The sequence below is a fragment of the Channa argus genome, chromosome 19, assembly GCF_033026475.1.
Source record: "Channa argus isolate prfri chromosome 19, Channa argus male v1.0, whole genome shotgun sequence".
NCBI classification, from domain to species: domain Eukaryota; kingdom Metazoa; phylum Chordata; class Actinopteri; order Anabantiformes; family Channidae; genus Channa; species Channa argus.
In genome coordinates, this window is record NC_090215.1 from 7,199,688 (window position 1) to 7,223,074 (window position 23,387).

The 23,387-nt window shown below is 40.0% G+C and overlaps 1 protein-coding gene across 1 annotated transcript in view; it reads left to right on the top strand.

Moving 5' to 3' along the window:
• Nucleotides 1-4,816: 4,816 nt before the first annotated feature.
• Nucleotides 4,817-23,387, top strand: part of tgfbr1b (transforming growth factor, beta receptor 1 b) — a 55,948-nt gene continuing 37,377 nt past the window's right edge. Inside the window, exon 1 of the mRNA XM_067485931.1 lies at nt 4,817-4,922. Within this exon, the coding sequence (XP_067342032.1) occupies nt 4,859-4,922 (64 nt within the window). The 5' untranslated portion in view covers nt 4,817-4,858. The remainder of the gene's footprint in view (nt 4,923-23,387) is intronic.

The following is a 23,387-nucleotide window of genomic DNA, read 5'->3' on the forward strand; positions in this document are numbered from 1 at the left end:
CCTTGAACTCCTCTGTCACACCTACAGCACACCTCACCACGGTCTTACAGCTCTCATACATGTCCTGCACCACTCTAACATACTTCTCTGCCACTCCAGACGTCCTCATACAATACCACAGCTCCTCTCTCGGCACCCTGTCATACGCTTTCTCTAAATCTACGAAGACACAATGCAACTCCCTATGACCCTCTCTGTACTTTGCTCACCTCTGCCCTTAGCCGAGCTTCCACTACTATTTCCCACAACTTCATTGTTTGGCTCATCAGCTTTATTCCTCTGTAGTTTCCACAGCTCTGCACATCTCCCTTGTTCATAAAAATTGGCACCAGTACACTTCTCCTCCAATCCTCAGGCTTCCTCTCACTCTCCAAGATCTTGTTAAACAAACTAGTCAGAAACACTACTGCCACCTCTCCTAGACACTTCCATACCTCCCCAGGTATGTCATCAGGACCAACTGCTTTTCCACTCTTCATCCTCTTCAACGTCTTCCTCACTTCGCTCTTACTAATCTTTGCTACTTCCTGCTTCACACCAGTTCTCCATCCATCTTCCCATCACACTCTTGGCACCTGGTCAATATATTTCTATCCTCATCTTTAATCACTCTAACCTGCTGCACATGCTTCCCATCTCCATCTCTTTGTCTGGCCAACCTGTACAAATCCACCTCTCCCTCTTTAGTGTCCAACCTAGTATACAAGTCCTCATATGCTCTTTGTTTGGCCTTTGCCACCTCTACCTTCACCTTACGCTGCATCTCCCTGTACTGCGTTCTACTCTCTTCAGTCCTCTCAGTGTCCCACTTCTTCTTAGCTAACCTCTTTCTCTGTATACACTCCTGAACTTCCTTGTTCCACCACCAAGTATAATTGTCCACTTTCCTCTTTCCAGATGACACATCGAGTACCCTCCTACCTGTCTCCCTGATCACATTAGCTGTATTGGTCCAGTCATCTGTAAGCACTTCCTGACCACCCAGAGTCTATCTCAGTTCCTCCCTGAAAACTACACGACATTCTTCCTTTTTCAACTTCCACCACTTCGTCCTCCACTCTGCCTTTGTCCTCTTCATCTTCCTCACAACCAGAGTTATTTTACACACCTCCATCCTGTGTTGTCTGGCTACACTCTCTCCTACCAATGCTTTACAGTCACTGGTCTCTTTCAGATTACAACGTCTACACAAGATGTCGTCCACCTGAGAGCTTCTACCTCCACTCTTGTACGTCACCATGTTCCTGCCTCTTCTGGAAGAAAGTTTTCACTACAGCCATTTCCATCCTTTTTTGCAAAGTCTGTCCTTCTGTGTTCCTGTCCTGAAGACCAAACCTGCCCATCACATTCTCGTCACCTCTGTTCCCTTAACCTACATGTCCATTGAAATCTGCACCAATCCCCACTCTCTCACCTCTGGGGATGCTCTGCATCACTTCATCTAACTCACTCCAGAATTTCTCCTTCTCTTCTAACTCACATCCTACCTGTGGGGCATAACCACCAACAACACTGAACATCACCCCTTCAACTTGCAGCTTCAGACTCATCAACCTGTCTGATACTCTTTTCAACTGTAGAACATTCCTCACAAACTCCTCTTTCAGGATAACTCCTACTCCATTTCTCTTCCTATCTGACCCATGGTAGAACAACTTGAACCCTGCTCCTAAGCTTCTAGCCTTGCTACCTTTCCACCTGTTCTTCTGGTCACACAGTATGTCCACCTTCCTTCTCTGGATCATGTCAATCAACTCTCTAGCCTTCCTCATCATAGCCCCAACATTCAAAGTCCCTACTGTCAGTCCTACATTCTTAGCTTCCCTCTTCTCTCTCTGCCTACGAACACACCTTCCTCCTCTCCTTCTTCAAATTTGACCAACAGTAGTCCAATTTCCACCGGTACCCTGTACGTCAAAATACGTCGTTGTTAACCCGGGCCCAGACCAATCCGGTATGGAAGTCATTGTCATGATTCGCATTTTTAATTTGGCATATGTTTTATGTCGGATGCCTTTCCTGACACAACCCTCTGTATTTATCCAGACTTGGGACTGGCACAAGAAGACACTGGCTTGTGCCCCCTTGTCGTTGCATTGTCTTTTCATGATGTATATACATGACATGAAAAATACAGATTTATTCCTGTAGTCATCTCTGCTTTAGGTTTCCATAATATAATAATATAATTTGGCAGCACATTGCAGAATTGTATTTTCAGGAATAATAAAAGTCTTAAAATAAATCAACTAAAGCAATGGTGCTAGATTTTTTGGGGGGGGCGGGCTCAATGCATTGGGTATCATTGAGTTGGGATGCAGGAGGTTGCAGGATTGAATCCCACCCTACCAGCCATCAGGGGCCACCTAAGTTCCAGTCCTGAGGCCAGATGAAATGGGAGGGTTGCGGCAGGAAGGGCATCCGGTGTAAAACTCATGCCAAATCAACATGGGAAACACTTTCTGCTGTGACCCCAGAAAGGGACAAGATGAAAGCCATTGATCTTTTTGGTGCTAGATTATTTAGAGCATAAATAAACCAAATATCATACCAAGGGTTGAGTTGTTCAGATTTCAGTGAACAAGTGAATACTTTGACCTAGCAGCTAGCTGACATTGTAATTGCTAAAAAGTTTTTCTTAACTAAATTCCCAATGCATGTAAGACTGACTTGACTTGCTTGAGTAAAGGCCATTTACATTCAGGAAAATCAAAAAGGACACATCCTCTCTGTGGAATAAATGTGCTCATAGACTTTATAAGATACATATTTTATTCACCAGACATATTGTGTGCAGGACATTGTCTTTTCTGGGTGCCACTGGAAGACATTTCCTAAAAACTGAATGTCCAAAATGGACACAAAATGATTTACTTATTTAAAAAATGCTTTTTTTTTTTTTTGCAATCATTTCTGACTGGATGTGTGTTAGAGCAGCTTAGGTCCTTAGGATTCCTAGCTGTGGTATCTTTGCATTGCTATCATTTGATGTTTGTGCTGTTACATATAACATAACCACTCCCTCAAAACCACACACACAGACACACACACACACAGACACACACACACACACACACACACACAGAGAGACACCCATTAGCATCAGTATTTAGATGTGGTGGGTGCTCCTTGATCTAGGTGAAACCGCATTTCTGTATGCCTGTGTTTAGGTTGAAGGTTTCCGAAAGTTGAGTGGGTTTATCAGAAGAATGGAACAACACTTAAGATTGCAGCAAAGATTCAGAGAGACTGCCAAAGAGAGGTGAATGAGGACACATTAAAATGACTGATGAAATGGAGCTTTAGTCCTCTGGGCTCTCTTCTGTCCCTCCCTATTCCGGAGAGGCATTTTGGTTTTCCACTCCAGACTAAAAACACAGAGGAAGAATAAATGTATTCTCTCATGCCATTTTTACCTTCCCCAACCAATCAATGGTTTCACAAAAAAGAGAAAGAAAACAAACATTTTCGTTTTCTGTCCTGCACTTCGATTTTTGCACATATTCTTTTTGCAGAATCATTCTGTATAATACCAATAGCGCCATTAACCTTTGCACAACTTACTATTCGTTGCATGTAATTTTGTGATTATCAATCTGAGCTTTTTCTACTGGCCCACACATTGCAAGTCACTCTGGATGAATGCGTCAGCTAAATGCCAAAATTGTAAATGCAAATGAGACAGGTACACGCATTAAAACATGAACAGCATTTGATTACTGTTAAAAGCAGGTGTTGCCTTTGTGAGTGTGTAGGCGTATAGTTTGTGTGTCTGTGTGTGTGCATGTGTGTGCATGTGTGTACACAAGGCCACAGGGCTCAGTCGGACATCAAATAATAGGCCATCATCAATCTCTGTCACACTCTCCAGGGATTTCAGAGAGCGAGGGTGAGGGAAAGAGAGAGATTGTGTGTGTGTGTGTGTGTGTGTGTGTGTGTGCATTAGGAGGTGTGAGGGCATGGGGGCCAGGTTGTGCATGTGTGTGTGTGTGTATGTGTGAGTGTGTGAGTACTCAAGAGATGGAGTAAATGTGAAGGAGACAAAAAAGGGGTTATGGCCTTTAGAACAATGTGCAAGCAATGTGTGTGTGTGTGTCATGTTGGGCATCTGCTTGAGTGTGTGAAAGACTGACATATGGATGATGCACATGGGTCTAGCCACAGCATGTCATTGAGGAAATCTTATCTAGGAAGAGAGACAGCAGTGCGAATGTAATTTATTTTTGTTCATGTTATTATTAAAATATGTTCCCTCAGCAGGAGCAACTGTGAAACAATTATTCTGTCTGGCAAAATCACGAGTGTCACCTTCCTCTTTGTCTTCCTCTTGTCGAAAATATTTTTTTTTACCCTCGTGTAGTTTTCTGTGTAGTCCTGGGTATGTGACAGATGTATCATACATAATCCAGATGATTATTGTTGGAGCATTCCTGCATTTTCAGGCATCACTGCCTGACAGAAATGGATAAAAGAAATAAATGAAAGAATGAAAATGATAAGTTCCTACAAGCTGAGATGTTGTTTTGTTTATACGGTGGTTGTTAAAAGATTAATGAAATATATTTCTGTTCCAAACAATTCTTCTTCTTCTTCTAGTATTAAAATCGTTATCACGTTTTACCATATGAATGTAACTTTGTAAGTGTGTGCTTATTCATTATTGTGAATGGCAACAGTGTCTGTTTACACTAATGGTAGAGTTGCTCCAGTGGGGCGGGGTGTGGCATGTCTATCTGCCAATCAGCATCAGTCAAACGCTGAAAAGGCGGGACCTGGAGGGCTTTTAGCAAATCAGCGTGCACCTTGTTGCGAGCAGGGAGAAGTTAGCACTCGGCTGCCAGTCTGGTCCGTAGCCACGATGGATGCAATACCGTTCTTTCTATTTGTCCTCCTGTTCGGGACAGCGATTCAAGCAACTACTGGTAAGAGCCCATTAATGGGTAATATGAAGTTGTGTTTTGTGCTTGTGAAGTATTTTCGGGGGGTTACACTCTGGGCTGACTCTCTTACTTCGTTAAAAAAGCTCTTTGTTCAAGAAGCCTGAAGAAGCAGAGTGTGTCTAACTAAGATGGCGCAGGGTCGACGGCCAGCCTGCTGCTGCCTGTCTCAGGAATGTTTATTGTCTGTGGAAAAAAGAGCAGGGAGCTAAAAGTCACGTTGGGCTTTAAAAGGTCCGACAGCTACACCCCGGGATCAAAGCTGGCGTCTCCTCGGCCAGGTCTTGGTACCCGCTTTAGGCTTGTACTTTGCCAACAAAGAGCAGTTGGAGCCCGTCCGGTGAAGTCCTCAGTTTCGTAAATAACAAAGTTGGCAGCATCACTGAGTGGATGTTTGCTTTTTTTCTGGCTGATCATTTACCTTGTGGTTGGAGCATGTCCCCTTGCAGAGTTTTTGCATAGTTGAACTGTAGAAGTTTATGCCGCCATTGGGACGAAAGTCCTGTGTTACCGTTATGTGTCGGACCGTCGTGTCTCACCTCACATTTATACCTCTGCTACTGTTTTCTCTTATCAGATAACGTTGCCATTACAACAATGTCCACAGGACACACATAGAGACTATTTTGAGTTGTGTTAAAGGAAGCTTTTGTTTCTCTCTCCAACTATTGTTTTTGTCGACTCCGGTCACATTTTTCTGTCTCTAATCGGTTCACTCTTTAAAATGAAACCAACGAGTGTTTACTGGTAGTGTTAATAGCTGTGTTACAAATTCACGTCTAGACTGCACCTACACGTTAACCTTACCCTCCTAACGTTAGCTTTTGTTTTTAGCTCCTTCCTACAAGCCCAGAGTTTGACATGTTTACGTTTTCGTATTGAGCTGGCTAACAGCGAAGTTTACGTAAGTAATGTCATCATTCGAGTGTAGTTTGTATTGATGGATGCAACACAGAGGAACAGCTGGATGCGAAAAGACAAGAAACTATTTATTCAATACTTATTATCCCCCCTTCTGTTCAACAGTATGCAAAAACGTCTGTAGCGAAAAACTTCCAAATATGCATATTTTATTATGCTTTGAAATGTCAAAGTATCATCACGAAACATGATTTTACTTAATGCAAGACATTAGACGGAGCTTTGCGGCGACAGTTGTAATTCGCTGCGTTTAATTGCATCGGATAAAGACTGAGGTCGAAACCGTTCGCTGATTTTGAGTCGTGCAGAAAAGAGTAGGGGGGGGTGGGGGGATCTCCTAAAGACTCTCAGGAGAATGTGAGTCATGTGTAATGTGGTGTGTAAGGTTACCGATAAGCAGCATCGTGTTACTTCGAAAGATCCATTAATTGGGTTCAGCATTGTGGACTCCTCATCAGAGAATAGTATTGCTACGCCAGCTTCCACCGCTGCTACCATTCATGTTTTCCCCCAGAGATGTGTGTTTTGATTTTGCAGCGGAACTGTGGTCGGTTTTTGTTTTTTGTCTTTTAAATTTAAAAACCCGAAATGTAATGCAAAAGGAGAAGGCACAGCTGGCCTATAATGTTTTAGTTTTTTTTTCTATTGAATCGCAGACTCACGCGTTTCCTTTGTGTGACATTCCTTTGTGTGGAGAGAGAGAGAGAGAGAGAGCCTCATCATGAGTGGAGGAGCATGCTTTTCACCACCATACATGAAGATCCTGTCAAAACCGTGCCCATGCCAAAAGGATTGTCATATCTTCATAAACTGCATTGCTGCCCCAGATGCAGGCAGATTATTACATTGATATGTTGGCTCAGGGAGGCACAAGAAGTGAGGGAATTCTGATTTTTCCCGCAGCAGTAGGACTGTCATGGCATGGGTCCATAGTCGGTGCTGCATCATTTACATCAGAAAAGAATCCCGCGTTTTAAATGGAGATTATATGACCCTCGGAAGAGAAAAAGAATCCGTGCACCAGTCCACATTTCAACTGCAATGTCCGTTACAGAGGGATGGACATAATTTACCTAGAGAGCACACTGACACCTTTGCAAGCCATGTTTTCTGTTCAGCACCACACCCCTGCAGCTCATACACACTTGCTTTGGCAGCAGTGTAGTACACACACAAAAGCATCTGCACACATCCAAGTGCTGGCAGAGGGCTAAATTAGGTGGTGTCACTGTTACTCTCCTCATCCCACCAGCCTCAGCCATCTTCCAACCTAATAGGCTCCGTCCCCGTGCCCTGTCACTCCTTTCACCATCTCCTTCCCTCAGCCCACCAACCCGTCACTTTAATCTGTCTGCCCCGAGGTTTGTGCTTCCTCTTCTTCCCTTCAAAAGGCAAAGTGAGTAAGTGGTCCACATTTATTTGTAGTGGCTGGTTTCAAGGATGGGTGTTTTGTCAGCACTCTTAATCAAATGTGAGGGACTGTTAAGGGAGACTTGAAATGAACTCTGACTGTCCTGTTGTTGCGGTATATTTGTGGACATATGTCCTACCGTGTGTCCCTATTTCATACAGTGTACTAATACCGAAAAGAACATGCTGCACTGCAATTAAATTATTAAGTCAGTTTGAATGCAAAAAAAATAAAATGGTAACAGAAAAAAAATGTTTGTTGTCAAAAAAGACAACCAACTCTTTGGACTGCTTTTTTGCTTTTGTTATTAGTTTCAGACGATTTATTACTTAAAAAAACTATCAGAGAGCTGGCATTGGAGCTGTCTCACCTTGGTCCCTGATTTCTCCACATTTTTTTAAACTGTTTACTCTCGTGGGCAGGTTTTTGGAATATCCCCCCATTTGGTTTGGATATAAACATTACATCCTTGATTCTGAATCACATATGAGCTCTTATTCTAGTTTAGAAAAAAAAATGCCATCTGAAGTGTTCAACATAAAGCTTGCACGTGGTTTTCACCTTGCACAATTTAAAATTAAGACGGAAATTGAGACGCTTATGTTTTCACACCTGTCTAAATACATGTCTCTAAGATGTCCAGCAGACCAGTTTTACTCCGGTTGTGTTGCTGCTGCATCACTTTCACTTACATTCAACAAACAGTCGACGTGCACGTGGGACCGGCAGGAAGGGGTTAAGCTGTCTGGCGTGTTTTCACTAAAACAACCACGTGTTGCATTGATAACGCATTTTCCTGTAACCTTCTTGTTGGTGACACATCAAGATGCTTTGGCGTTTAAACTATGTTTCACATCCATTCATCCAACTGTTATCCTAACTGCTTGGTCGTTAGGGGTTGTGATGTGCTGGAGCTGATCCCACCTGTCACATGCTAAGATCTAAACAATTTAATCATGGGAAGAGAAGAGTAACTATATGTGTTATGTTTATGTGTAATCATGTAGGGTCCCAGATAGGACTCAAAGGTGGAATACTAGTCGGTTTGGAAGCATTTTAAAGCAATGGGAATTTTGCCATTTCCACTACCACTCCTCACAAGGTTAGAACTAGTTCAAATTGTGCAGTTTTGGTCAGACCCAATCCTTTAAAACTTTCAATATAAAGTAGTAGAGTGCCTCGAATGCTTAAGGGATGTTGTTTATGAAATGTTTATGATTGGAAACACAGCAACAAACTGGGAGGGTCTTATTTTTCAATAAAACCACAGTCACAGAATTTTTCATTAAGGCCGTAGTGGGGAGCTGTGCTTTCACTTTTCTGTAGAATTTGACAAATATGTTGTGATGTACTTTATTCTGGATACAGACCAAGAGTCAGTATTTTGTAGCAACTTTCATCTGCACCATGTTGTCATGCACCTCCCTAGTTGTTGGGGTACATTTTTTTTTCCATCCTTTGTGTGTTTCTACAGAATTTTTATGTAACAAGGTTATTTTTGGGTGATGTGTGCTGCTGCCATCAGTAGTAGCTGTGTAGGAATGCCAGGCATGCTGGTGACCCTGGACTCCCGTTGTCCAAGCCTAAGGAACCACAACTAATTTGAGAGGTTATAGCCGTGCCAGTGGCCATCGGATTCAAAGGCACCAATGCGTTAATGAATGTCCCCCACCCCCTACCTCAGTCTGTTTTCTCCATGCGAAGGACGGGGAATCACAAGCTCTGCTGCCAATTCTTTGTCAGAAAAGAGAGTCATGCTCGTTTAACAACTTGCAAATTCAAGCATTTTATCCAAATTAATTGTAACTTTAATTACAGATTTAACTCTTCCAGGCTAATAGCTTGAAGATGTATCTTTCTACAAGTTTATGATTGTTTTCTGGAAAGTACTTCTTTTCCTAAATAAACTATATATGTATATGTGGTCTTTCCTATATGTTCTTGATGCACTATTACTTAGCTGTGAGAACTAAGAAGCCTCCTCCTCTTGCCTCTCTGTGAATTGATATGTTTTTTATCCTTGTCAAAGTGAGATGCCTTGAATTTGACAAAGGGTGAGGCAGCAGCAACAGAAGCTTTTGCAGCTTTTTCCAGATTTGGCTGAGTGTCACAAAGGGTCCTGCATTTAAAACATAAAGCCCTTGTCCAAACTAGCCGCAGCACACCCTGTTACACTGTCCAATCCAATTTCCTTCTTTGTTTTTATGTGACAATACAGGATATTTTTAAGTTAGACACATGATCTGTGTATATATTATAACATTATATCTGATATTCTTGCTGCACCATCAGATCATGCACCAGCATATATGTGGCTGTTACCAGGCTATTGTATTTAAATGTTCTGTTTCAGTAACTTGATCTGGCTCTCTTGTTTCTGACCTCAAATGAAGCCAGGAATACAAATGTTGTGTAAACTCAATTTTTCTGTCGTGTCCTTTAAGATAGGGACATCTTTTCAGAGTTTAACAATCCTGTCTGGGTGCTGTTCTGTGCTGCGTTTTTTTTTTTTTTTTTTTTTTTTTTTTTTGACAGTTTATAAGGTTGAAAAAACCAAATCAATTTCTTTAAATATGAACTGGGAAGTCCAGTTAATTTTGTTTTCATACAATAAACAACACGCCTCCACCGATGCAGCCTAATGTTCTATGGCAAGGCAACTACTGTATGTTGCATGCAGCCTGAAACAGAACCTCATTACAACAACAAATGCATCCTCACAATGCAGCCCATCCAGCTGGCAGGCTAATTAGATGAGAATTGTTGTTTAGTGAAGTTATCTCTGTCAGGAACCAGTGAAGATGAAAAGAAAAGAAGACAATGGTGAATATTTTGTTGGACTTGTTGACAAAGTGCTCTACCATGAACTATGTCCCTCATAAACAACTGTGTGGGTGTGTACTGTGTCTGGGTTGGAGCAGCTGCCAGGCTTATGTTCATCTAACCTTTAGATTAAGCTACTGCATATTTATAAGACCAATGGCTCAAACAGATGTACTGCCTTTTCTCAAGATGGTCATCTATCCATACCTTCCTTTTTTGTTTTGCATTAACAAAAGCTGCCTTAGCTTTATTTCATCTATAATGTTAAAAAAAAAAAAAAGGCTTGGCACATAAGGGTGTGCCGCAGTTGAGCAGTCAGCATATATTGCTTCTGTCCAAATGTTCTTCCAGTGACCCACAGGAAAATATCCTTTTACAATGTTTGCTAAGACTAGTTTATTTATTGTCAGAACAGATTTTTCTTTGCATCTTTTGTATTCAGAAAATCATTGGACACTCATGTTGAAGAACATATTGATATCTTTGTGTGTATACAGTTATCAATATGTTTCATATTTGTGAAACTCAAGTTCATGCAAAATGTACTTAAAGTGTGGCATGTTGCTTCACTTCCTGTTAACTGTTTCAGGCCAGTTTTGCAATGTACTATTTGGATTTCCTGTTCAAAACTAGAGTCATCTCCAACTTGTCCAACCAGTGTGGAGAAGGTCTGACGTATAACAATGGGTCGAATATAGTTCGCTTTGCACTATGTTTGTGAGCTTCAGCTTCGACCAGCAAGGTGAAAAAATTCATCGTGGCAGATTTCAGCCTTTGTCATCAGCTCTGTGTTTGTGTGTGGGGGGAGGTTCATCCAGGTCTGGACCAGTGGGCCCCTTTGCCCAACACACACATTCAGAAATCACATCTGGTATGGACAAAGGGCTGGCGATAATGGAGCAGGCTGGGTACATAGGGGTGGGGCTGTGACCTTTGGAAATGACTCTGGGAGCATGAAGGTTTCACAGAAAAAGGGAGAACTAATGCACACACTCACACAAATGTTCAGTCATACACATTTATTCTTTTATACTTGTGAGGACACCTATTGACAAGATGAAGTCTTTAGCCCCTTACCGTAATCTTAACACAAATCTATTTCTAACACCAAAGCCAAGTCTAAACGATCAAATGGCAATGTAAAATTGTGAGGAGTGACCTCACTAACTTTTCATATTATTAATGTGGTGTGACTAAGGCTAAAGATGGATTAAACTGCTGTCAGGAATTTAAGCATTTGCAGAGTAAGAAAAGTGTATGCTTCCTATACACACCAGCAATGCAAACTTTACAAAAGACAAAAAAAATGACGTGTGGTTGTTGGTTACCGCTATAGAATCCCTTCTATTCAGAACAACCATAACGCTGTGTCAGAAATAGTATTAGTTTATTTCAATAACACGACTGCACTGTCTCACTGGAGCTGCCTCCACAATCAACTTTAAAAGTTGATGGACAGTCTGACAAGCAATTCAAATACTATTGCACTAGGTCACATTATTGTGCAGCCTTAACAGTGTGGCATGTCTCTTTGTCTTGATTTTGTTGCTTACCTGACATGGAGATGGAGGAGAATAGTACAGATGGCTGATTCCATTTGTACTGCTGGTTTAAAGTTAAACAGATGGAGGTGGCATTGGCTCAGTTAGTAGAGGGGCAGACTATAGGGTCGGAGGTTCGTGCCCTGCTCTTCCCGACCACCAGCCAATGAAATACATACAGTATTCCTGATTTCTAGAGATATCTGTGCTGCATTTTCTGTTCTTTCTCCAATTTTGGCAATACACATCTTTCCAGACAGGATCTACATTGCTTGTTTTTTAAAAAATGATTGGGTAATTTTCTGTGAGGGGTGAATGAAATGATTGTGATGAAACAAAAAACCCAAGAGTTGATAAGAGGTCTCTCCAGTTAAATAAGTTGAGGACTGATATGTCCCTCTAACTGCACATTTACCGAGCTATTGCCTTTTAATGTTTAGGATGGTTGCTGATATAGAATATTCATACTTGGTGTATTTTAGATGTGCTCTCTGGAAAAACTGTTACATCAAAACAACTTGCACAAGAAAGTGTTTTCCTTTTTTGGGGGTGTATATAGAATGTTTTTATTCTGTGAGAGCAAATCCATGACCATGACTTCAGACAGAGTAAGTTTCTTTCTGACTACAGATGACAAAAGACATAATCAAAACATGTTGGGATGTACAGAGTTGCTTTGGCTTTTATAAGTAGTCAGAAAGAATAATCTCTAGAGGTTTATATATGTACAGTATTTACACAGAAAAATATTAGACTATTTGTAATATTCACATTGCATTTAAAGCAGTACGAATTACCATATACCCTGATCAGGCATAACATTATAACCACGTGTGCAATTTAATGCAAGCCAATACAGTGGCTCTGCCATGAATTCTACTTTTACAAGGTTATAATTTCTTAGTTTATAAGGATGAAACCGTCAGAAAGGTGCTTATTAAACTATGTGTTTAATTTTGAGGTCAAAGTGGGGGTGGAGTCATACTGGAGTGCATCGTAATCTAATGTTCTGGCCACCTCCCATTTATTTAAAATAGGGTGGGGCAACACATCGACATAATAGATTACATAAATGTGTAAATTTGGGATACAGGACAATCTTAGGACAATAAAGACAATTACCCCACAGTGCATGCGTTTCGTTGCTCAAGGTTAACTAGAGCACAAATACAAATATTTGTGTTCCAAAATCGCCGGATATAATTCTTCAAGACAACAGAGATTAGCGAATATGAAAATGTGCTTCTCAGCCATCTTCTTCTCTTTGAGCGAGGGCGGAGCTCAGCCGTTGATAAATTCAAAGTTACGCCTTAACTCAACCAGACATCAGTGCTCATTAGAGTACAGGCGTAAAAATGCTTCGCAAATGAACGATCTATAAGAGCAGAGTTTTAAAACCCTTCCAAATGACTATATGCAGTTCTGTACTGTTCTTAACTGTTCACCCTAATGTGCCACAGGTTCTGATGAACACTGAGACAGTCGCACTCACAAACCAGGCAGGACCTTGTAGCAGCTGAAGCTGTCAGCAGACAGGTCTCCATCAACAGCAGGTGGAGGAGGACAGGGATAAGTGATAGGGACTGATGTCACTTTCTTTCCTCTTAAACTTCACCCAGTTGCAGTTTAATTAAGGAGATATTATTATTTCCACTCAGTTTTAAGTTTATTGGGCTCAAACTAAGTCAACAGTCCTGCAGTAAATCCTCCCTCACGAAGGTGATAATGTTCAGTTTGTGTTCAGTCAGAGGAGTCCATTCAGTTACACAGGCTGTTTTTGTGCTGTTGTTGAACTGTAGTGCAGGCAGGAGATTTTGTTATCTAGCCAGTCCTCACTGATATACATAGTGGGGTTGACAAAATTATAGAAAATATAGTTTTATAACATGCAGTTGCCAGCTAATTAATCAGTTGTAGAATCAGATTCTACTCTAGCTGGTATAACCATTTGTTATCCTCATATTGTTAGTAAATGATTTATATTAATTGAAAAAAACTTGATGGGAAAACAATCCAAGGATTAAGCAAATAATTGATTAATCAAAAAATAATTGTTAGGTGCAGCCCTAATTCATAAGTGTATCATTGCTGCTAGGTGGAGAAAAGCAGCAGGCAATAATTTGTGTGCTGTAAAAAATAGAGGCACTTTAAAACCAAAGATTTCCTTTTCTACTGGAGGAGAAAGCAGTTATGAAATGATTTAGACTCAAGGAAAGCTGCTGTGCATTGTGCACAATGGTGTGAAGCTATGCTGGAGGAGACATGAGTTGCTGCCATGAGCAAGCAGTTGAAGAAGGTGGTTAGCTACTTTTTCAGTCTGATGTCATGATACTGAATGTTACCCTCATCTTTCTCTAAATTTGGCTGTTCCCAAGCTGCATGTCATTACGACCCTTGAGTCTCCCCCCTTCTCTATTGTCTCAAATCAGATCCATTTATGGTCTTGTTGTACTCTTGTTTTGTTTGAATCCAAATCCTTCTGTAAATAAGCAAAACCCCACAAATACTTGACTCATCCACCAATATACTTTCTAAAAGTTATGGACCAATTCCAATTTGTGTGTTCTTTGCCGACGTCACGTTAAGCTGGAATTACACAGTACGTCTGTATTTGCACGTTTGTGTTATACTTGCACGGTAGATGTACATGTCCACACGAGGCCGTACGATTAAATAGGAAATGGAAATTAAAGTTACCCCAGCGTAAACAAATTACTGCACTTAATTGTTGAATATAGAGGGGAACAAAATGGGCAAGTTGTTTTAGATTTTCTAACCACATCTGCTATTCGCTCCTCTAGCTGCTCTATCTTTCTTTCGATTTATTTGTTTCTTGTTTTAATTCCTAACTCTTTCAGTCCCACCTTCCAGCTTCAAAATGTTAACCAATCAGCTCTTTGACGTGCATGTCCACATAATGTGTTGAGATTTGGGAAGTGTGCATGTTGGGACCTCTGCATGCCTCCATGCTCTACAGTTACCCATAACACTCTTCTCTACATGGGATCCATGTAGATATTGGGTATACTAACTGTGAAGCATAATTTCACCTTCAAGCATCATATCTGTAATACCAGGATGCCAGCAGGTGTGTGAAAATATTACTGGGGCAGCAATTTGCGAACCTTAAGTTAGGTTTCTTCGGTGGGAGAAATTTGTCTTGGATAGAAAAGGCAGTGCTGGTGTAAAATACAAACACAAATAAATGTTCGTAAAACACACATATAATGCTAAAAAACAATAAATAGATATCCATAAAACATGTGTAAGTTTAGTTTAAATATCAAAAGCCACCTTAAAGAATGGTTACCTTAACAGTCATAATTTCGCCACCATCTCGGTTCGAAAAGTGACAGTGCCTTTGCAAGGCAAGTTGCTTCATTTCATAACACATCACTGCTAAGTATACAAGTATAATTATTTGAAACCAGTAGCATGAATGTATATTGTATCACCCACATGCTTTGTGGGTTGTGTTGCCTTTGTTTACGTTGATGTCCAACAAGGAGGCGCTCATTAAACCGTTGCTCGATAGCGTTGATTTGCATTGTGTTTTGTTGATTTCACCTCAGTTTAGTTTAGCCAAGGTTCTATATTATTTCTATACTATATAAGATTTTGTATTAAGACATTTTTCACTCTGTTTGAGAAAATCTAGCAAACTTGAAAGTTTCTGTGTGTCTGTATGGAATGAAAACTAAAGGGTTGATTCAAATATGAACTTGGAGAATGAAGTATCGGGAAAAACATTGGCATTGAACAGAACAGTGGTAGGGCAGCCACTGTTCTGTTGTGCAGTAATGGGCCTTAGTTGCAAGCACAGAAACAGAACAGTTAGTACAGACACAGTAAGAGATTTAATACTCATAAAAAAACTCATTTTACCAATCTGTTGTACGAACCTGATAAAAGGATTCTGTGAACAGTACTCTTCATGTTCATTAGATTAAATTGGCCTTGCTGATGTTTTAAAATGATTGGAGCGATGTTTTTGTGTTTCATTTTTGAATTTATTTTTTTAAGTGTTTACATATACTTTAAAAAGCATCCAATCTGTGTGGTTTGTCCTCGGTGGCAAAGCCTGACTACACATATGTTCATCTAAACAGGAGATGTGTTCCTCAAAAGGTTTGGCAAGTTCAGAGGCATGCAAGGCCGTGATGTGAGCTGGCTGACAGGACGGGTATTTGAAATGTCTTAACTGCACTGCTCGTACTGATCCCAGGCAAAGCAAAGTGCAGAACATTGATTCTTCAAAATGCCTCATGTCAGACTTGGACTTTTAGTTATTTTGGTGGAGGTTGAAAACAGTATTTTTGTCCAGACTGCCACCGGCCCCTCACCTCTCTCTACAGAAAGAATGTTTTCTAGTTATTTGAAAATGTACTGGACGTGTTTGATTGAAACAATATTTCCCTCATCCTGACAGGTTTGAGACTTGCTGTATCCTGAAGTGGATCCTTATTGAAATGATGCCAATTGTCTTTATCTCACACAGTTTTACTCTGTTCCCAGGCTTCCTACCATCAGTATAAAGCATGGATAAGCCAACACTTTGAGAGAATCTGTGTTTTTCGGGGTATAGAAATTGGTGAATAAGTAATACTAACCCTTGATAAGCTGCATTCATAGTGTTAAAATAAAAACTTCTTGCATCAAAATGAGTGGTATTTTAAAGTTGTGTGAAGTTAGGCCCAAATGTTTCTCTATACATTTGACTAAATACCCATGAGTGATGATAAAAAGCAAGAGAGTAAGCAAATACTTTTTACCAATGAGTCAGTTCTGTAATTACTGCTAATAGACTGACTGTAATATGTTTCCCAATTGTCAGTAAATTCGAAAAGACATAAACATGACATGACATATAATTATGTGTCACAGTAAATTAGCATCAGACAACTGGCTGCAACATGCTCAAATTTACCACCCAGGTAATATCTATAGCTTTGTATCAGCTTTGTTTTGAATAAGAGCTGCAGACCATGTGCCTTTTTAACTGTCTGTAATTAACTTAAACCAGAGATTTGAAAGAAACTTTAATGATACTATGTATAAATTGTACTATGTAGTGATATGACAATTGCATAGTCTACTTTGATACAGAAAGACACACACTTTAGAGTTGAATGGTGGATTGCAGCTGAACTTCCCAAACCATCTAAGCCTGAAGCTAAATCTATAACTGCCCCCCCTTCCAGGGTTTAGCCCACTATGACTACTTCAGAGCTGCATATACTGAATGTCTTTCAGCAGATTTAGAACCTCTATGCAGATCCCCTTCTTCAAGTAGACTGGTTGTCAAGCCCACACACTCAGTATAGTGTGTAAGATCTGCTTTTTTTTTTTTTTTTTTTTTGGAAGATTAGTAACAAAGATTCCCTTGCATATAGAAAAGACAAATCTAAATCTTTCAGGGAGAATCCAGCACTTAGAATTGCAGGATAAAATCTACTGAACCGAAAACAAAAAAAGCCAAACAAAAAAACCTACTTTTCTGCAAGGATAATTATGTTTGCCAGATCCTTAACTGGATTATGTAACAGGCCAACTAAATACCGTCCCCTGAGCCGAAGCCTTTGTTTAAATGGGGTGTTATTATCTCTCTTATCTCTCACCTCAAGTATCAGAGTCAGGGACAAATGGCTTATATACCTCTGTCCATTATAGGTGATATGACATAATATGTTCCACACATGCAGCACCTAAGCTGCTACTGTTGCTTTGCTAATGTACAGCTCATGCTATGCCGTCTGTATGGACATGGTGTTATAATGTATATGGCTGGATCAAAGGTGAGAGGGACAGATTTCGGTGCTAAATCCAAAGAAAAACCTATCAGTGACTGTTACTCTAACATGAAAGCAAACACCATATATTCTTACCGAGTTGCTGAGCAAGAACATTGAACACTCACAAAATGTCTCAAATTTAAAACTATGAGGCAGATATGTCTGATCTGCCTGACGCTAACTCATTCAACAGCCTTTGTGTTTCTCTTGAGCAGTGTAACTTGTATGTGATGGTATCTCAAAGTAGTGTGTGTAAGCATAGTAATGGTAGAAGCTGCAGAGTGTTGATGTCTTTAGCTCATTAGCTGCATACAGCTTAAGTGTGTGTGTGTGTGTGTGGGTCTGTATATACACAAAATATATAATATAATTTTTTTGCGTAGTGATTGTGGAACTGGATTGTTATTGATTTTGTGCAATGTCAAGCCATTGTCTTTAGCCATTTTTCTTTTTCTCTTCTACCCTCTGCTGTGAGTCGATGTATTAGATTAAACGTTATCCTCTCTTTTCATTTGAAGCGTCTCCTGGGGCTTCTTCATGCTGTGCTGCAGCCACTTAAAGCCTGGCCTCTGCAATCTGTCTCTCTTGCCCTCATTTTTTTCTCTCTTGCCTCATCTTTATCTCAACATTGTTAGAACAATGACCTATTTGGCTTTAATTAGGTTCATAATGGCATCAGGTTCATTTAGAGGTGTTATGTTATTCCCAGGTCCAGTACAGACCTGGTGTTTGCATTTTGAAAATATATCCAGACAGCGTTTCAAAGGAGCTGAGACAGACAGCAGTTAATGCTCACCAGTAGGCTTTCTTTCACTTTTATCTGACTGTTTGGCAGGGGACATCAAGGTAGATCTCAACTTTTGGACAAATTACAGATTTTAATTTCCACAATTACCCTTTTGGCAGAACAGAAAAGTTTAGAGTGCTGTATAGATGACAGTTGCCAGAAGTAAAAAAAACGCTGTTAGGCAATGAATAAAGCACATTACGGTCAGGTGACTACCACTAAACTTCCAATTGACCTCTTCTACTTTTCTTCTTATAGTGACGCGTTTAAGTTTGTAATCACAAGGTATAAAACCAACTAGGCTGTAGAAGTAGATTAGTAAGCAGGGTCCATCTCTGGCTGGATGATGTTTAATGTTCTCAACAGCTTCTGTAGTCTCACTTACCTGTTAGCAACTGCCTTGTTTGAGATGTGTAAAAGTTTACAAATAGCAGTGAGGTATTTATTGACGAGTTATTTTGTCTGAACATTTTAGGCTTTTAAGGAAAAAAAAAATGTAAAAAAAAAATGCATAGACTTTGTTGCATAGAAATTTGTTAGCTTTTTGCACTTCTGGCTCCATAATCTCAATCATACCTAGAGCACTCTATACTGAGTAGAAAGCTCTTTTTATCTTTCCTCTCAAAGTAAAATCAGATCTCTAAAACATAGTCTAAATGGATTCAAAGTTTAAAATCGATTATAAGTATTCACTTCCTTTAAAGTAACTCACTTATATCATAAATGGAACAGCTAGCTATTTAAATGGTAATAAAAGTTAGTTAAATGGAAATCACCAGAGTGCAATGAGTTAGAAGGATTGTAGCATTAATACATGTTACTGGTGAAACGCAATTCTGGCTGAAGTCTACACCATAAATTAAAAAAAATAAAATGAATAAAAACGTCATATTCCATGAAACAATTGTGTTAATAGTTTATTGAAAAGCAGAAGTCGGGGGATGGATACAAGAATATTTATATTATTTATTACAAGTCTTTAAAGTACAGTTAAAAAAAGTGGAAGAAATTTTGAGATGTCAAGGGTGCATTCAATAAAGAGGAACGAGGAACTATGGAGGCAAGTTTCCCCAGCTAAGATGGGAAACGCTGTGCAGACAACTTTTACTTCGGTTAAAGCTTTAGTGGAGAGAGTCAAGGAGAAAATACTAAGGTTTGCTGGAACATATATGGGAGACTGAAGGAAGCTTCTTTGGTCTAATTAGATCAATATCAAGCATTTTGACCATCAGACTAGTGTCAGTGCCTTGAGAAGAACCTGGACATCAGTTGTTATCAATACAGTATCTCCCATATCATCTGCTGAAGCTTCAGAAGATTCTTCCAGACACGCGTATATTTATACTAGAATTACTGAAAACACAGGTGATCTCTCTAACTGATTGCACAAGTGAGGTGGATTTCTTTAAAACGAGTGAGTGGGCTCAGTCATCTGTTCTAAAATTGTAATTAATTTGAAGTACTTTGTAGAAATCTCTTCATTTTCACAATTAATTTTTTTGGTTAAAAACAAATCACTTTTAAAACTAAAACATGGTTAATTACTGTTAATATAATATTAATAATAATTAAAATAAAATCAGCTCTCATTCACAGAGTACAGGTGAATTTGATGCACTCTAACCCTGAACTCCGTCATTTTCATAACTTCAGAAAACTCGTTGAGTAGAGAAGCTTAATGTGGGTGTAACGTCTCCTAAATGGCCCATTATTCTAGCTGAAGTTTACAACAAGATCCATTGGCCTTGTGATTCACTTTTTTCTTTGGAGATGGAGAACAGCTTTTTAATTGGCTTCTTGCTAACACTGTGATGTGGATTAACCCTGACTCTTTCATGAATGCTTTTCAGGCTGTCATCTCATACCTTGTTGCCTATCTCATTTTAAACATTGTAAAAGACAGAAACTCAGGAAAGTAAGTGAATATAAACAGTATGTACATAGTCTGCTTGTATTGTGTATTTAGCTTTAAAAATAAAAGCTCCAGCCTTGTTTTAAAAAAATACATTGGTGTAACTTCATATAATAACTTCACAATAGGATGTTTATCACGATACAGACCCCACGATACCATGCATATCACAATGTATCGCGATACACTAGGTCTGTAACTAGATGTAGATAATATGTAAGGGTACAGTAATCATAACATGTTAATAGCAAAATGTATTTAATCGTTTAAATTAATTCATTTAAAAATGAATATAATTGTTTAAATGTGTTTAATGTGTCACCGTAAACTGGCTCTTTTTGTCAACTTTTGTGAGTCCAACCCACATGAAATACATGAACAGCATCTATGTACAATGTTATAGAACTGGAACACGCTGTAGAAAATAAAACAAAACAGAAGCTGCTCAACATGCTCAGGTTTGAGAGAACTACTCTGAGCGGTAACTATGTTAGCAGCTTTAGAAAACAATGTTTTTGCAGTTAAACTTGTTCCTGTGATATAGATGGAGATTAATGGGAAAACCTACTCATTCTCTTTTCACCAACGGAGTGGATCTCCACTAAGACTCAGTGGAACTTTCTCCAGACTATTATTTGCCCTATGGCTTGCAATTGTGTTTTTTGTGAACAAAGAATTGGATGGATAGAATTCGTCCCAGGGGATGAGCCAATTCGGGGACCATCAGTGCGCATTGCACAGCCAGATTCAAACTGTGCTAAGCATTTCACGTGCACCAAATCAGCAAGTTTAACAGCTATCCCCATGTTTGAAGCATTATCTGTCACCAAAGCAGGATCCTTACCAGCAAGTCCCCATTCATCGATTACTTTCTGAAGAATCTCCACAACATGTGCCCCTGTGTGACTTTCAGAGGTGGCTCTTGTGAATGTGAAACGATTTCCCAATCTGCAGAAATATGGTGGCAGGTTATGGTGATATAGTTGCACGTGAGGTTCAAGCATTGCATGTGATGCCCACTCTGTTTGCAGACGCCATGGCCCTGGTGGCTTTTTGCTTCACATGAGCGTAGAGCTGGGGAATCGCGGTTTCTGTGATGATTCGGCGCATGGTTATAGTGTAGGGTGGGTCACACTCGTGCAGCAGGTTTTGAAATCCTGTGTTTTCAACTACACTGTGAGCCGCAAGTCTTTACAAACAAAGCACAAGAGTGCCTGAGTAATCTTCTGAGCCTGTTGTGAGTTTTGGGGATAACTGCAGTGGAAAGCGTTTGTCAGCGTCGACTGTGAGGTCGCTTGCTGGCTACCTGTTGCTGACTGGAGTTCCAGATCATGTCGTGTAAGGTGAAGGCACAGGTTCGTAGCGTTGCTGTATTGGTTTTGCATTCCTTGCATATGGTTCACACCATGTCTAACTCTACACTATCTGACTTTCGAAAAAAATCCAAAACCCTCCCATATACTTGCTCTCAGCTTTGGCGGTGGAGGGTAAAATTTTCCCCTCCATGTTTTTCTACATGCTCCCACCTTGTGGCGACAATGAGCAACTTCCTGTAATATGCAACACAAGTGAGAGAGAAGTTTAATGTGCAGCTGATGTACGTACCCTGGGCATCAATACAGCAACGCTTGAATCAATATGCATTTTGATATTGCATATTGAGTTATGCTGAAGATTGATTTAACAAACTAATTAATTGCATAGCTTGAAAAGTGACAGAAAACGGCGTAAAAAATACACTTCACAATATTTACAATAGCTCATACTTCTTGTTTTGTGTGAAAAAACTTTCCAAAACCTAAAAATATTCAGATAATTGTGACAGAAAACCAAACCAGCAAATATTTTAAATTTTAACTGATTGAAGCCCAGTTCATTATGCTATCTTATACAAACCACATCAGAGCAGTGTGGCTGTGTGTAACCACAGTTCGCTAATACCGCAGTTAAACATTTTCATCAGCTGGGAAAGAAAAAAATAACCACTGTGACATCAGATGTGTAAAAACACACTATTTTAAAAGCTGCTACCACTGTGACAAAGCTTTTACACAGCATTCTACAGCCAGTTCATGCTTCCTACTTATCAGGGGGTTTGTTTTCAGTCACTCTTCCTGGCTGTGATTTCTATCCTGCCATTGTGAATGACCTCTCTGCCATCTTTTGATTTACGATGTAATCGAAGCACCTGATAAATGAGGCATTAACCTGCATCCTGTGCTCCTTTTCCAAATCCATTCTAAGATCCTTCCGTCTTGAGGAAAAAGGCAAAGGACTGATTGTGCACAGGTTGTCCTAAAGCCCAAAGCATCAGACTGTTGGGTGTTGGATGATATCAGATCTCAGTCACTGTTTGCAAATGACTGTCTTTGTCATTTGTTTCAACAAATAAGCATCCACCTGACCACAACCTGGGACTGTCTTAACCATTATGTTAACTTAAAGTAATTTGGGCATTTTTATGAATTTTATTAGATACTGTAGCAGTGGAGAGAGATCAGAAAATTAGGGAGTAAGTTTTAAGCTGCATTACTTTCTGCTAGGGTCAGTTATTGTTGCTGCTGTAATTCTGTGATGATTGGGCTATAAACATTATATTTTAACAGAAATAATTTTCAATTCAATTCAATTCAATTCAACTTTATTTATATAGCGCCAATTCACAACAAAGTCATCTCAGGGCACTTTACAGAATAAAGTCAAGATTATAAAGATATATAAAGAGAACCCAACAATTCCCCCTGGAGCAAGCCATAGGCAACAGTGGAGAGGAAAAACTCCCTTTAACGGAAGAAACCTCCAGCAGAACCAGGCTCAGGGTGGACGGCCATCTGCCTCGACCGGTTGGGGTGAGTGGAAAGGCGAGAGAGAAAAGAACAGAGCAACAAAAAGCAACAACAAAACATCGGGCAGATTGGTAGGACCAGTAGCTGCACGCTGGAAGACACACAGCTTCAAAGCCGGGGGACACCTGCAGAAAGGGACAGAGAGAGGGGGACAGAGGAAGACAAAGACAACTACGGGAGAGAGCACACAGAGTTAATGACATACAGTGGTGAGAATTGCGGGGTGAGAGGAGAGGAGAGATGGTCAAGAGGAGGAAAGGAGCTCAGTGCATTGGGGGGTGGGTCCCCCAGCAGTCTAAGCCTATGGCAGCATAACTATAACTAACTATATGCTTTATTAAAGAGGAAGGTTTTAAGCTTAGACTTAAAAGTAGAGAGGGTGTCTGCTTCCCGAATCTGAACTGGGAGCTGGTTCCA